At 36.6% G+C, this 17,604-nt stretch overlaps 1 protein-coding gene across 1 annotated transcript in view; it reads left to right on the top strand.

The window, feature by feature from the left end:
- The window catches only part of LOC122789989 (hypoxia-inducible factor 3-alpha-like), a 925,419-nt gene extending 908,883 nt beyond the window's left edge, over positions 1-16,536 (top strand). The window contains exons 14-15 of the mRNA XM_044057541.1: positions 5,182-5,293; positions 15,734-16,536. Of these exons, the coding sequence (XP_043913476.1) occupies positions 5,182-5,293; positions 15,734-15,885 (264 nt within the window). The 3' untranslated portion in view covers positions 15,886-16,536. The remainder of the gene's footprint in view (positions 1-5,181; positions 5,294-15,733) is intronic.
- Positions 16,537-17,604: the final 1,068 nt, after the last annotated feature.

The raw sequence follows: 17,604 nt of genomic DNA, 5'->3' as shown, positions 1-17,604 counted from the left end.
TCATTGGTAGGTGAACTTCGCAGTGTTTATTATGTTAGGGTGAGAACCAAAATATTCTGAGATGCACAAAATGCTGACCTGTGAAGTTGTGTAAGACGGTCCATAAAATGCAGATATCTTATGGATATCTGTCTGCCTTGGCATGATATAGGAGTAGAACTCAGGCTCAGTCGCAGCATTCTGACCACCATTTTGTAAAATTAGTTTTATTATTATAATCAGGTATATCCATCCATCCTCAACCCCTTTTTGCACTTTGGGTCGGGTGTCACTTCAGCAGTGACAATCAACTAGAGCCAAGGTTTACACCACCGGGTGGCTAGCCCTATCATGGTAGTTCTTCCGTAGCACACACCCGCTCATACACTCACACCTAGGACCAATTTAGAGTGTCCGACCCACCTGCTGCATGTCTTTGGAATGTGGGAGGAAACCAGAACATCCAAAAATGCCTAGGCCTTTCCTTCCTGGTTCTCTAGTTTCCAAGGTTCATTTTCCTGCAGTGTTTTACTGTTAATAGTGCATTGGGTCTGTTTAATACTGTAACTCTTTACTTAGGATTGCTTAGCATTTCTTTAGACAGAATTTTCATGTTGTACATTACTAAAAACTTGGAATGTATGGAGGGACTTCATTGTGTTTGTTGGTGACCTTCCTGCTCCAATAAATGATCAGAAGATGGCATGAATTACCCTTATATTCACATCTGTATTTCCATCTGACATTTTCTGTCCATCACTTGGAAGTGGATGTCTGTACTGGTCTAAAAATTGGCCAGAAAACAAACCTACACACAATGACAAAATTTCATTATTCAGAATGTGCTGCTGTAATGGTTTTGAACTTGAATATATACAGTTATGGTGAGTTCCTTCACACAGCTGTACTTTGTGATAAATTGTCATAGAAGTAGGTATCTGTTGCTGTAGAATGCATAAATATATATATATAGGAATAATTTATTTTAGGCATACTTTAGTCCTTTTGTATGATGTTCTTCGTATTTCACTGCTGCACTCCTAACCATTGGGTTATCCATGCTGTGGTAGCCCTCAGTCGGTCGATTTCCAGAGTCAAGGTTTTGTGTGCCGGCTGCTGTCGCTTGCTGGGTGACGTCAGGTCATCCGAGCTATAAAGGAGAGCAGGTGATGCCATTACCTCAGTCGTTCAACCCATTCGACTAGGGCAACCTCTACTTCCACAGCATTTCTTAGAGGGGTACCCACCAAGGACATCCTGGAAGCTGCCACATGGACTTCAGTACACACCTTCACCAAACATTACCATCTGAATCTATTCTCAAAAGCTAGAGCTGGGTTTTCCTCTGCAATTCTGCAGGGCATGCTCACCCAATCTTAAGTTTCTATCAACCTTCCACCCTTCTCCTCAGCTTTGGGAATCTCCCCAGTGGTTAGGACTGCAGCAGTGAAACACGAAGAACATAGTACAGTTGTGTACACTTACCATAAATGTAAATGTTCGGGTGTATTCACTGCTGCAGTCACGCTTTCCCTCCTTCCTTTCCCCTGATACTGATGTCCTTACAAAGAGACATATTTTTATGGGGGTCTCTAACCACAGGACTACTATTAATTATTAAAATTGGACTTCTTTGGTTGGTTAAGGCAAGAAAAACTGAGGTAATGGCTTTGCCTGCACTCCTTTATGCCTCAGACGACCTGCAAGCGACAGCAGCCAACGCACAAAACCTTGACTCTGGTATTCGGACCGACTGAGGGCTACCACAGCATGGATAACCCAATGGTTAGGACTGCAGCAGTGAATACACTCAAACATCTACATTTATGGTAAGTGCACACAACTGTACTTTCTTCATCATTTGGAAGAACTCTAACACTTGAGGTTGCACTCTTGAGTTGTGGCCGTAGATTATTTTACACACTTTTCACTGTTTGTTTTTTTTTTTTTGGTGCTATGAAGAAGGCAGGCATAAAGACTGCAGCAACAAATGCTTTTGTGGCAGGCTAAAGGAACACTGAAAACAGGTAGTGATATAAAAAGACTAAGCACTAAAACTGATGTAAATTCTTTCCACTGAAAGAATTGCAAACAGTGTATCTCACACTGTGTCAGCTGTTTGATTTAAGTCAGCACTCTCACTACTGAGGTGTGAAGACGAAACATTACACACACAGTAAATCAGTTTACTCTGCACCTGTCAAACTTACCTGGGGGAAACTGCAACCAGTTGAACAAAATCATGTTTTCACAGTGGGGTGGGGGCAAATGTGCTAATTCTAAATGCACTCAATGTTGGCAGCAAAGAGAAAATGGGAATTTTTTGCTTTATCATCTCCTGCTTCAGCTTCTGTACATTTCTGTGCACTAGTATATAAGGCTACAGTGAATCACCTTGGTGGTAGAATACTCCCTGAACCAAGTTTTCTGCCACTGTCACTCCTAAAAGGGATTTTGGCATTTTACAGAAATGTAGTATTCCAAGGTAGAACATTCAGTTAAGTAGAATTGATTGGTTCATTAGCAGGCAGAATCAACTTCATTACAAAATTCAGATCCCAAGGCAGAACCACTGAGAGTCTGGGAGACATTGTGTCAAATTCCTTTTAAGTAATCACTTAACCACTGTATTTGAAGCTAAAGGAGGCTGTATAAGCAACGAGTGGCTGAAAATTGTACTCTAGTAGATGAAAAAGCCCAGTCTGTGTTGAACAAAAATGCAGGGAATGAAACCTTGTCTACATCTGTAGACATATTTTGGTACCAAATGGTAGGGTTTTTTGGTCAAGTAATTGCATTTACTGAGGCAGAGCTGAACATATCACATTACTGCTATCCCTGCCTACGGAGAGGAACTTGACTGTAGAGTCCAGGCTTAGACATTTCTTGTTTTCTGGGCCTGGTAACACCTGTAATCCTCCATCGTTGTCGCACTGCTGCCTCACAGCTGAACATGCAGTGTTGCAGTGGATATTGAGGTATCATGTACTTGCCACAAAGGTTGGGAGTGATGGACTCTTTTCACCAGTCGCAGTTGTGGACTTCACCTACTGTATCAGAACTTACTGCAGGTCCTGCCAAGAATGCTTTGCTTGGGAGTCAGAAGTTCGCTTTGCCTTCTTCATAGTTCAGGTAAAGCTGACCCCAGGAAGAGGAGCCTCCTTATCAGCTGGAACTTCAGGAAGCAGTTTTTGGCTAGATGGCAAAGGAAGTTGAAATAAGCTGCCCCCCCCCCCCCAAACACACACACACACACACATACACACAAAATCTTCTTTTGGATATCCCGTCCTTGATGTGGTACATGAGCAAACACATGGCAGCACGTCATCATTATCATACCCCTCCATTGCACGGAGTTGTGTGTCTCACCTAGCTGTAGGCAATACATTTGTTCAGTATAAAAAGGAGATCGTAAGATTATCTTTTTTGCTGTTTAAGTGCATTCTGCATTCTGCTCTTAAAATAGTTAATTCCTAGGAATTAAATGTGATGGCAGATTTCTTCAGATGCATCTCTACTCTTTTTCTGGAGCTAAAAATTCAAGGGCACCCTGAGATCGACCTATTCACCACTCCAGAGACTGTGATTTAGTCTCTTCTTCTTTATCTAGAAGTGAAAGAGGAGTTGATGGAGGGGGCACATTCTTTTTTTTTTTTTTTTTTTTGATGCATTCCCTCAGTCTCATTGATTTTATATGTTATTGCAAAATTCAGAGGTGAAAGACTAAAACTTACCTTAACTGTGTTAATCTCTCAGGTCCCTAGGAATGCAAGAAACTATTTTAGGGTAAGCGAAGGAAGTCCTTCCAATTTGGAGTAAATGACTGGCTCCACTTCAAAGCCTGGTTGCTTATTCAGATCCTTTGCTGCTGCCAGACCTTCTGGTCAGAGTTTTAGAGGTGACCGATACTACCAGACGTCCTTCTGCTCATCACACATATTCTTCTAACTGGCAACCTCTTCATTTTAGGGCACAGTATCTTATTTGGGCACTTGATCATGACCTATCTCAATGGCTTGTATTACCTGGATCTTACTTAGTGCACTGTCAGCATGTATTTGAAATCTCTGCCCTTCACCTTCTAAACAAGAGCAGAGGTGTGGCCCACCACTGTCTGGCTACACAGCCCATTAAACAGATTCTGCATCTTTGCTGTCCTTTGAAGAACAAGTCATCTTTTCATTGGGACTCAAATATCATGACTGACATGTTTGCCTGCCCTCTGCTCTGAAGTTTGCCTCTTAGATGCTTTTCTTTGTGACCCAGCACCTGTGCCAATAGGCATCTCTGATCATCAGACTTTTATTTTTAGATGGAATGCATTTCATATTTCTCACGTCATGTGTCCGTTATAATTAAGTCTCCTCCCCAAAGTAATGTTGGAATTTTTCTTGAACCAGTCCATTCCCCTTCTATTCTTTTCACAGGCAATACCATAGTTAGGGTGGGGCGAGAAGGATAAATGACCCAGGCGCAAAGTGTTGGATGGTACAATCAGTATTGCATTTGTGGTCAAACTTGAGCACTGTAGCAATCCTTGTGTGATCTAAACTATAGCAACTGCTTGCCACATAGTAGTAAGAAGTTTGCTACCGTTTAAAACCTTTCCTTTTTTTTTAACTAAAACCTGAGTGCTGTGGTACTCCATGCAGTGTATAAACTGTAGCAGTTGCTACAGTGTAGCCTTTTTGTCATCCTGTGATTCTAGCCAATAAGGAATTTTAAATTTCACTATTTGGGATTATTCCCTACAGTTACCAGTACAGAAAGCCACTTTGTGTCTTGATGGCCTCTCCATCCAGTACATGTGGTTGGATTTTACTTTAAGCTAGGCAGTTGTATCATTTTATGTAACAGCACATTGCATTTTTTAGGTTGTGCTGGCTGGAAGGTCAAACAGAGTAGTGTAATGGCTTGGAACACCCTCTCCACTTTGTGACTGACACTGGTTTGTTTCTGTTAGACTTGTATACCTAATGCATGATTGAAATAGTGCCAGTTTGAGAAGTTCAAAATTTGAATCCCCTCTCTGTTTGCCATTTACAGTAAGTTGGAATATAGTTGTACTGTTTTTTATTTCAGGATTTTAACATAAACATTTAGTGTCAGCACCAAATATTTAGCCTGCTATGTAGCCAGATGATGATCTGAAAAATATTCATTAATGTAACCTGTGCTTCATGAATCCTGATTTTGCAGGGCCTCTTGCTGAACTCAGACACAGATGGAGCAGAAACCAACTGTACAAAAAGGGTAAAACGTATGGATGGCAACGTGGAGAAGAAGCAACAAATACTGGCAACATCTGAGGGTGAGAACTGGCTTCTTTAAGAATTCTGCTGTGGTTTCATTTGTATACTGAGCATAATCTCTGCAAAAATAGTGTTTTTTATTATGTAATTCATCCTCTATTTAAATACACAGTGAGTAGATCTTTATGAGGCAGGTGCTGGCAGAAAGAAAATGCATTTCCCTGTACATTTTTTCTCTGCACTTAACTTCGGAAGAACCATCTTTGATTTTTTGTTTGATGTTGATACCACTTCTGTGAACAACTAGAATGTCATTGTATAAAATATTGTAAATGTAGACCTTATGTTAATGTGATGTAATGTGGGAAAAGTTGAACAAACAAGGTGAGTTTTCACAAGTGGAATTTATTATTTTGAACACACACACACACACACACACACACACACACACACACACACACACACACAAACTTTACAGTCTGAATCACTGTAAAAACATACACATAATACGATAAAGGCAGATTCTACTATAAAAAAATTTTCATAAAGCAAATACAGAGTTGATGCTACAGTAAAATTCTCTTGCAAAACATATGCTGCTGTAAAAGTTCCAAATGAAGGAAGTAACTGCAGATTTAGCAGTGTATACCATAGTATTATAAGTTGTTTTTGTAATGAGATCCATCAAAAGTTGTCTTTTATACAAAAATCATATATATATATATATATATATATATATATATATATATATATATATATATATATATATATATATATATATATATATATATATATAATGTTCATAGGTTAATTTCATAGGTGTTTACTAGGCTAACGACCACAAGGGCCTTTGCCTAGCGATGCATCCCAAATCTATGACAAGTTTTGATACCCTTGATAAATGTAATCAGGGGTTTGGGAGATGACACATTTACAAGCAGGGCTACTTGTGTCTATTAGAGTCATAGGTGCCAAACCAGGGATGAATTTCCTGTTCCCCATCCAATTTGTCCAAGTTGCAGTTGAATTAGGTTAGGGAGGAACTCTGCTTCACATGGATGGGGAGCCTGTTCAATAGACAGGGTAGACTCTGAGATACATATCTGAAGGAGTAGTCTCTGAGATACATATTTATATATAGAGAGAGGGAGTGAGAGAGACATAGACTGGACCATGGTCTAAAGTTGATTTGTTTGAAACTGACTGTGGCATCTGTACTGTGATTTCTGACAACTCTGTTTTTGTTCCTTGTTTGTCATTACCTGTCCTTTATAACATATGGTTGGTGCATCATTTTGAAACTGTCAAGCTACCGACTCTGGTGTGTAAACAGACAGGAAAGAGGGGTAGGCATTAAGAGTGATGCACGAGTCCATGTATTGTATGACCCATAAAGGGATTTATTTTCTTCTTTCATTGTAACTCACAGCACACCATAGCAGCACCATCACTCAGGACACATAACACTGATTATGCACCACTATTTCACTGTGCAGGCATCTTTCCCTTCTGACTTTGTTCCACAGGCACCACTGTTTGTGGTCATTAAGGTGAATAAGTGTAAGGTTGACAAAGTAGTGCACAAAACTTGAGGACTGAAAGCACCAGCACACAACCACAGTCATTATCCCAGTACATGCACTAGTTCTGTTATTAAGTTGGTGTGAAAACTACTGATTGGCTTATCTTATTTTTTCTTAATTTGAATGTGTTATCTCTACAACAATCAACATTATTTGTTTATATTGAAGGAAGGATACTTAACACTTCATAGTGACACACGAACCCAAATGACAACCACCGGCTGACGACCTGGAATTGGTAATAAAGGTGTACGCTACTATCAGCTAATTCCTCAGCAACAAGCCTCAGGAAACGACCAATATTAAGAAATTAAGGTTTACGCAGCTTATTCAGCTTGTTCAGCTTATTCTTTAATGAAACACAATAAAAACACGAACATAAGCATTCCACAATCCACTAGTTGTCGTTAAGCGCTTTCATCTGCTCTCCGCAGACTTCATCAGAACTAGTGTTACACCATTTAAAATTCAAATATATACTGTGTTTGGCGCCAAATCTTGCTCGCTCTCTTAAAGGCATAGTTTTCACTTCCCTATTTATACATAATCAAATGTGTACAATAATAATATTCAAATTTCGTAAATATTCATTAAAAAACTTCATAATGAATATAATTAACTTTCATTAAAATACAAATGTATAATATCAATAAATATATATATATATGATGACATAAATATAGTAAATATGATAAATATAACACAATATATTAAAAATGTAAGAAATATAAAATCTATAAAACATCTATAAAATTGGTATACAATATACATGTGTTAATCCATTTTTAAAAAGGGTTTAATACTTATATGCTCATTAATACCTGGAAATCTGGTTGCATCTAATAATATTTGCCATTTACTTTCCTTACATGCTAACCTAGTTTTACAGTCTCCTCCAAATGGGATAAAGTGCTCTTGATCTATTATAGTAAAGGTGAAAGTGTGTGATTCTCCATATTCACTGATATGTTTGTATAATGCATTTTTAGAATCCTTAATCTGTATCTTGTAGTAGTGTTCATATATACGTTGTCTTAGCCTTCTTTCAGTTTTGCCTATATAATAGGCTGAGCATTGCTTACATAATGCAAGATATACTATTTGCTTTGTGTTACAATTTCCCCCTCTACTTCTAATCTGTGTACAATTAACATCTCTTAAAATTAAACTGGTTTTCTCATTAATGTGTTTGCATTGCCTACATCTTCCACATTTCGTTGTTTTGACCATTTTTTCATTCTTAGTAGTTTTGTTATTACTAACTCTCTCCAACAGTCTTTTAATATTTGGTGCTGTCTTATACACCACCCTAGGTTGATCACCCATAATAACTTTGGATAGCTCTGATAAAGTCATGATATCCCAATGTCTATCCAAAATTTCTTTAATGTAATGTACAAATGGTGTGTAGGTTAATACACATACTCTCCCTGAGTAAATCTGGTTTTTAGATGTATTCACTTTACTTTCCACATACTACCCGAGTAAGGGCATATATTTTTTCCCCATTGAGTTTTAACATAAGTAATAGTATCATCTAGCATTCTTTTTGGATATCCTCTATGGTTAAACAAATTATATATCATTTTCATTTCTTTTTCCATCTCTTCCCTAGTCGAAGACATTTTTGCTCCCCTAATACATTGTCCTTTAACAATGTTCTTAAAAATATGTGGTGGATGGTTACTGGTATAAAATACATAATCATTGGAGAATGTCTTTTTTCTATATACTTTGGATGAGAAGCCATCCAAATTCTTGTAAATGAAGGTGTCCAAATAAGCTATTCCTGTATTACTAATTGTATGAGTAAATTTTAAAAAATGAGTTGTTCCATTTATATACTCTAAAAATTTGTTTATACTTTCCTCAGACCCTTTCCACAAAATAAATATATCGTCAAGGAATCTCACATAAAATGCTATATTAGAATAATATTCACTTTTGAACACAAACTCATTTTCCCAATTAAGCATAACTAAATTAGCAAATATGGGTGCACATGACGCACCCATAGCAACACCTCTATTTTGTCTAAAATATTCCCCCTCATATGTGATATAATTATGATCTAATACTAGTGCCATCATGTCTAAGATAAGAACTATTTTGTCCCAACTTAGCTTAGAGAAATTCCTTAAACTACTACAAAAATAATCTAATCCTTCTTCTTTCGGAATACTGGAAAATAAATCACATGCATCAATAGTAACAAACATAAGTTCTTCTTCCCATAAATTGGGAGTTATTTTTCCCAAGAAGTCCCACGAATCCTTTACTAAATGAGATATACCATCATAGGTATGTTTAATCCATCTATCTATTGTTAACCCAGTATTATAGGTTTTTGATTTAGAACCTGATATTATTGGTCTAAAAGGTGGTTTGTTTATCGATTTATGAACTTTAGGTATTCCTACTATGTGTGCCATAGAAGGGTATTCTGTCCTTAAAAATTCATATATATCTAATGTAATCCTGTTATCCAATAGATATTCCTCTAACGTTAAATCTATTCTTCTGTATCCTGTGTTGATCTGATTCATGGATACTGCTTCATAATTACCTGATTCATATAATATATTGTATATTTCAGCTTTGTATGCAAGATTCGTGAATACTACTACTCCACCCCCTTTGTCGGGTTTCATAATTCTAATTTCTTTGTTTTTCATAAGTTCCTTCAAGCATTCTCTTTCACCTGTAGTTAGATTATCTTCCTGAATATCCCATCTGTTTCTCCTTTTTACATGTTCTTTGTTAAACCAATAAATTTCTTTGCTAACTATTTTTTCAAAATTATTCACATGTGTATTGTTGACTGGCATGTAACTACTTTTCTTTTTTAATTCTGACACTACATATCTATTTCCTTCTTCTTCCAAGTTATTATCAAATTGAATAGCTAAATTCATTCTCCTACAAAATAATTTTATTTCTTTGATAGTGTCTACTAAATCAAATTTGCAGTTTGGTATGAATTTCATGCCTTTACCCAATAACTGATAAAATTTGTGGGTAATACTAAAATCTGTATAGTTAAACACGTTGAATCCTTTGTATGTACTCATAATTTGATAAGTGCTATGGGAAATGTTTCCTTCTTCTTCTCTTTGAATTACACAGTTATCTTTTTCATAACTATATATGCTCAACATGTTTTTTCCAATTTCTCATTATGCACAATATATACTTTTTCTTCCCCATCTTGATCTAATATCTCCTGTTCCACTGTGTGTGGTTTTTCTTGTATGTCGGGTGGAACCTGCCTCCTTGAAAATTTTCTTCCCTTTGTACCTCTCTCATGTCTCTATCCCTATACTGTCTCTCTGTATATATGTATTTTCTTTCCTGAGGCCATATATATGCTTTCTGTTGTTGATATGCTTGTATATCACGTTCCATTTTTTTGTTCTTCCGTATATATACACCATGTGCCTTACTATCCGCTGTATGAAATTGTTTGTGATACAAATCACTCCAAGCTTCAAATTCATGATGTTGCACTATGCCTTCATTAATATGTTCAACTTCACTTATTAATGCTGATAACTTTTCATCATTATATTTCATTAATAATTTCATATATTTATACCCAAATTCATCAAATAAATTATTAAATTCATACATAGCATTTTCATTGTAATCAATGCCCATGGGTAATTTAAAGAATCTCAATCCTTTTGGTACTACTTGAATATTAATACATTTAAGCTAAATAAGCATTGTCCACCTTTATATTTTTAACTTGTATCAGTTTGCTACCCAAATTATATATCATTTCTTTAATAGTATTTTTATCCATTAATTCCATTTTATTATGCGGTACCAGATGCACTTTTTCAAAATCATACTCATTCATCAAAAACTTGTTAATTACATCATTATTAGAACAGAATGCAGTGCTGCCATAATTATTAATCTCAGTCCTTAGCTTGGACCTAGTGTCCTCGCTTGGACTTACTATTTTGCATTTGTAATTTTTTACAGTACCTTTAGTTTGTAAATTCTCCGTTCTTATAACAGTTGAATAAGTTTTTACTGGCATGGTTTTCTTTGGTTTTGCCCCTTGTAAGTCTGTATCCATACGATTATGGAACAGACTAAAATCAAACGTAAAATCTTTTTCCGGTGTCAATACAAAATTTCCATCCTTATGGATTAAGTCTAAAGATTCATTCCTTGTACGTACATCACTGCTCTCTACACATATCTGTCCATTTGGTATATCGTTCTGTGTGCTGGTATCCAAATCCAGCACTATCTCCTTCCGTACACAACAATACTGTTTTCCTAGAGTATTTTTTGCCGATGACATACGCTCCGATTCGACAGCTGTTTTTGTGACTTCAATGAAACTGTATACTAAATCCATAAGTTTTTTAACATCAGTTTGCAAACCCAGTACCTCTGCTCTCAGAGTTTTGAGTTCATCGCTGCTTGATGCTGCGAGCGCATCCTCACCATTCCCTGCCATTTCCGGTAAGCAACAATGTAAATCCAAAGTAGTGAAACACACGAACCCAAATGACAACCACCGGCTGACGACCTGGAATTGGTAATAAAGGTGTACGCTACTATCAGCTAATTCCTCAGCAACAAGCCTCAGGAAACGACCAATATTAAGAAATTAAGGTTTACGCAGCTTATTCAGCTTGTTCAGCTTATTCTTTAATGAAACACAATAAAAACACGAACATAAGCATTCCACAATCCACTAGTTGTCGTTAAGCGCTTTCATCTGCTCTCCGCAGACTTCATCAGAACTAGTGTTACACCATTTAAAATTCAAATATACACTGTGTTTGGCGCCAAATCTTGCTCGCTCTCTTAAAGGCATAGTTTTCATTTCCCTATTTATACATAATCAAATGTGTACAATAATAATATTCAAATCTCGTAAATATTCATTAAAAAACTTCATAATGAATATAATTAACTTTCATTAAAATACAAATGTATAATATCAATAAATATATATATATATAATATATATATATATATATATATATGATGACATAAATATAATAAATATGATAAATATAATAACACAATATATTAAAAATGTAAGAAATATAAAATCTATAAAACATCTATAAAATTGGTATATAATATACATGTGTTAATCCATTTTTAAAAAGGGTTTAATACTTATATGCTCATTAATACCTGGAAATCTGGTTGCATCTAATAATATTTGCCATTTACTTTCCTTACATGCTAACCTAGTTTTCCAGTCTCCTCCAAATGGGATAAAGTGCTCTTGATCTATTATAGTAAAGGTGAAAGTGTGTGATTCTCCATATTCACTGATATGTTTGTATAATGCATTTTAGAATCCTTAATCTGTATCTTGTAGTAGTGTTCATATATACGTTGTCTTAGCCTTCTTTCAGTTTTGCCTATATAATAGGCTGAGCATTGCTTACATAATGCAAGATATACTATTTGTTTTGTGTTACAATTTCCCCCTCTACTTCTAATCTGTGTACAATTAACATCTCTTAAAATTAAACTGGTTTTCTCATTAATGTGTTTGCATTGCCTACATCTTCCACATTTCGTTGTTTTGACCATTTTTTCATTCTTAGTAGTTTTGTTATTACTAACTCTCTCCAACAGTCTTTTAATATTTGGTGCTGTCTTATACACCACCCTAGGTTGATCACCCATAATAACTTTGGATATCTCTGATAAAGTAATGATATCCCAATGTCTATCCAAAATTTCTTTAATGTAATGTACAAATGGTGTGTAGGTTAATACACATACTCTCCCTGAGTAAATCTGTTTTTTGGATGTATTCACTTTACTTTCCACATACTTCCCGAGTAAGGGCATATATATTTTTTTCCCCATTGAGTTTTAACATAAATAATAGTATCATCTAGCATTCTTTTTGGATATCCTCTATGGTTAAACAAATTATATATAATTTTCATTTCTTTTTCCATCTCTTCCCTAGTCGAAGACATTTTTGCTCCCCTAATACATTGTCCTTTAACAATAGTGACAAATATTTAAAAAATTGATAGTGTACATTTTCATTTTTTTTTCAAATTCAGATTATTACCTACTGTCAGGTCAGGTGGCTTAATAACTTATGCAGACAAGGGGCATGGTCTAACTTTTATGAGGGTTGTATTGCAGCTGATTGCAGTCTTATTAGTATTTAAACGTGTACCTACCACCTCCTTTTCTTAAAGTTATAAAATGGGTTTACTGTGATTAGTTGCATGTTGCTTTGGTTGACATGCAGTTAATCAAAAGTAAAACATCTAAACCATCCGCAAGGAAGATGGCTGACATCGTGAGTCTTTAGTGCAGGGACCAGCATTGGGGGTACTTATTATGATTGTAAGTCTTTTTTGTCCCAGCAAGAGAAGGTAACAGATTCACAGGCCAAAAACTGATCAAGACTTTCTCCTTCAAAATATGCTGATGTGGCAATATTAACATTTTTCATGAGTTGCAAGTTCTTCCTCAACTAGCTGGAGATGTTGCCTTACATATGCCAACAGTGAACATTAAGAGGAGGATAGAAAATGCACCTGTGGCATCCACTTTGAAGGTGTTTTCAGGATATTAGCACTGCCTTTCCCAGATTTGAGCATCTAGATCATAACAGTACTTGACCAGCTTGCAATAAGTCATCACTTGAGTCCCACAGCAAAGGATTGGACTGGATTGGATTAGATTAGATTAGATTAGATTAGATTAGATTAGATTAGATTAGATTAGCAGTTGAACTGAGGATCCGAGAGTTTACTCCTCTGGCCTTCCATCTAGTCAGGTAAGACTCATTGGCTAAGACTGAGGAAATTAACATGTTTTTCCTCATCAGCTGGTCCCATGGAGTAGCCAGTCATTGGGTGTCTATTCTAGCTTCATTCTAAAGTGGCTACGCCTGCCTGCCTAGCTTCCAAGTATGTGGGTGAAACTAGATATGGGTTGGTGTCACCCAAGTTCTTATAGCAGCTGGTTGATCCTAAGAGATTTGGTCTGATGGTTATTGTACACACCTTTGACATTTGCCAGAAGTTTTAATGTCCTCTGTTTTGCAACACCATCTTCTTTTTGTACTGTTTTTTATGAGTACTACTTCAGAGTGCCAAAGCCTAGTTCACTCACACCCACTGGATTACTTGTCAGGAGCTGACAAACTGAAAAATAAAACTAAAGATGCAAAACATAATTTTATGTTGGTGGTTGTAGAGTCCCACAGTTCCAAACATATTTATTCTAACTCAAGAATTGCTGCTTGTGACCGAGTGTGAAATTGCTGACCTCAGTAATCTCCACAGAAAGGCTTTATTTCTAGTACAAGAGGAGCAGTTTTTGACCCTATAGGCATCACCAGAAAATCCTTTCACAGAATTTTGAGATCTACTTTTTAAGTGTGTGTTTCTGATGTTTTTGCATTCTGTAAATCAGTGAATGAGATCCTGTTTTTGGTCTGGAACTTGTTTATGTCTGGAACTTGTTTATGTCTGGAACTTTTTGATGCCACATCCCTTGTAGCTCTTTTCAAAATGTGTTGCATTGTCTTTCATAGAAGTTTTATATTAATTTGCCTTTTTCTGAATATCAAGCATCCTTCAAGGACAGTCTTAATGTGCAGTGCCTGAAAAAATTTTGGCAAGGGTGGTTGAATCTGATTTCATGTAAGGTCTCCATGTGCCAGTTTGTGTACTAAAGCCTGTCTTTCTTTCCGTCATGTACTCTTGTATATACATAGAATTCTTGACAGGTTAACCTTGACTGTCTGTTATTGGTATTCATTCCAGATAACTGCTTGTTTTACTCAAAGCAGAAAAGAGCAGTTTCTTTCTTCTTAATCTTAGCTTATTTGGTGTTTTGCCTATCAGGCTTTATCTCAGGTATGGAGTGGTGGTCTTTGCTGCTTATTACAGCTGAGATGTGCAGCTGCTTCTTGGTCCAGAGTCTATATTTCCACAAATCATTTTAGTCTGAGTATACCTCTTTGGTCCATAAAGGTTTATGGCAGGACTCTCGCCCACTGCATTTCTCCTTAGCTTACTTTTGTTTTGGTAGGTGAGTGACTGTCTTTTCTGAATGTATCAGGTTTTGCTATATGCGACTTCACTTTTGTTGAGTCAGTATAATTGCTGAGAAGATGATTTGTAGATATTGCCTTCTAGGAATGACTATCTCAGCAGAAGTTAAGTGATTGCATGGAGTATCTGTTGTGTATTGAATCTCAATAGTAATCTCCATAGGTATGCTGACCTGCCATTTCAGTCAAGATACCTAGAATAGGCTTGTGCCTCACTTACATTTGCTCTTTCTTGTTATGTTTTCCTACTTGGAAAATAACTGCAAGGGGTGTTGAAGGGGAGTGGAGGATGTGCATGCTTTTGTGGCGAAAAGCCACGTCTATCAGGTGTTTTTGTCCTTCAGTTGAAACTACTTGAAAGTCTTCTATGTCACCTTTTAAGCTCTCAACTTATTTGCTCAAAAATCAGAGACAAAGCCAAAAATAATGAGGGACAAAAGCCCCAAGTCATGGATGGTCTTAAGTATTACTCTGATTTATTTCTTTAAGGAAACAGCAGGTTTTTCAACAGCATGGATTTTCTGAAGAATAAGAAGTTTGAAAATGTATCGTAGGGTATTTCTGGACTGTAATCCTCACTGATTTGCTAAACAGTCAAAACGTTTATGAGGCCAGATTAGAAATATGAGACAAAATCGGGAGAGGTAAAATTTATGGTAGAGAGATTGGTTGGAAGTTATATGTGCATGTAACACACAATATACTGACTATATTGTCAAAGATTTGTTGGTACTGTAGGTACTATGTGAAACGTAGTTACTTAGGTTGCATCACATTTGCTGTTTGGTGTCATCCATTTTTCTTTACCTCAGGTTTTCAATTCTTTCTTCTTCTTTTAGCACTGTTAAACAAACTGCTGCCATATTCATCTGAAGGCCCTACACTTTCTGCTACTCTCTGCTATGACTTTGAGGATGACCCACCGCTGCAAAACAGCCACCACTTTTTACAGGGCGAGGAGCTCCTTACTGTACTCGACCAGGCAACCTGAAGTGCATCCATGCTAATGAGCTGCATTTGCAAAAATCAAGTGGATCAGCAGTTCTGAAAGCATAATGTCTTGGCCTCACAGCCTGTAACCCTCTTCATCAAGTCTATATTGATCCATACAAGAGTCTTCATTATGTTTCACAGCCAATTCAATATGTGTGTACCTCATTTAACTGGGTTTTGTTGAATAACCTGCATTTCTCCTTACAGTGTTTATGACATTAAGAAGTCCAGTGCACCATGAATGAGCCTTATACAAATCACTGACTGAATTTTGAACTTCAGAATCCTTTAGATTCTAGAGAACTGTGATCTTCCAAGTTATTACTGCAGCGTGTTTATTTTTTATTGCTTTTTTCATCATTGTCATTTTACAAGTATTGAATTTCTTGTAGGAATTTACAATGTCTTCATGTGGGCATAACTCATTAATATTTTGTAAAAGGGATTTTTTTAAGGTTGTTTTTCATATGGGTCTTTTATGAACTGGCAAAACTGGAGATTGAACCCTTCAAACATCAGATGTAGAGATGCAACATCTTGTATGCTTGTTGAGTCCCGAGTTTCTGATTACAGGGGTTGCTAAATCATTGTGGTTAGCCAGTCCTAAACGCACTAGGGGATTTTGAAAATAAATGTTTTGCTAATGTTACTGTGCCACTTGTGTTCAGTGCTGTCAGGCATTAATGCAGAATGGCTTATTTATGGCAAGTGGCTGAGTGGTGGGCCCTTAGAAGTTAACTAGTTAAGTAGGTATAGTTTTTCAGTTAGGAGAAATGTACATTTAATTGTAAAGGATTCCTTAATAGACAGTTGTAAAAACCATTACATTTTCCAGAATAATGGATTGCATTTATACAGTTAGTTCATATAGCTTGCACTTGTCATGTTTTTGAAGGTGAGGAGGGTGGCTTGATAAAAAACTATAATCAACAGCTTATCACTTCTTTGCCAGTTTCCACTAACAAACAAGGCCAATGGTTGTCCTTCATTTCCTAAACTGCTTGTGGACTGTATCAGAGGTTTGGTGGCCAGAGGTTTTTGTCTTTCAGCAGAATTGTGGATATGTTTTAAAGTTCATAAAATTGTTCATAGCGTTGGTTTAGGGACCAGATTTGCCCCTTTAATCCTGTTAGTGGAACTTCTTGGTGCAGAGACCATCCCTTTCCAGCAATTCAGCTTGTGTTGAAGTTTAACATTTTAAACACCACATTACTCTCACTATCTGGTGATGAGATTTAAAAGTTTGTAAGATCTTCAGGATTTCGCCCAACAGTCTTCAGCTTGTCGTAAATATGAATTGTACTAATACTTCAGTGGGTATGTATCAGAAAATCAGTAAATTGGTATCCATGCTAAACTGTAGACCCAGAGATTATGGGATTAGGGTAGATGCCAGTTTGCTTGTAGTTCTATGTTTTTTTTTTTATCTTTTGCTGTCTAAGCATTATTGGTGCTTAAATTGTTCTTTATGGTGTTCCTTATCAGTGTGAACTGAAGCCTGCCAAACTGTAAAAAAAGGTGCTAAAGCCTACCAGTCTTGCCCTTTCTCAAAATGTGGTGCCACTGTCTTGGGCTGTACTCTCATAAAAGCTAGTCCAGGGTAAGTTGCTAGAAATTTCATTGAGGGAAGCTTAAACCCTTTAGCATCATGTAGCTGATGGTCCTTGTAAGTTACTAGTGTGTATTTGCTACCACTGCAGGAGTGTGTGTATGCGCG

This window comes from Protopterus annectens, chromosome 1.part0, assembly GCF_019279795.1.
Source record: "Protopterus annectens isolate FY-2018-M chromosome 1.part0, PAN1.0, whole genome shotgun sequence".
Taxonomy (NCBI): Eukaryota; Metazoa; Chordata; order Ceratodontiformes; family Protopteridae; genus Protopterus; species Protopterus annectens.
The sequence above is the reverse complement of the archived record's forward strand: the minus strand, read 5'-3'. Positions and strand labels throughout refer to the sequence as shown.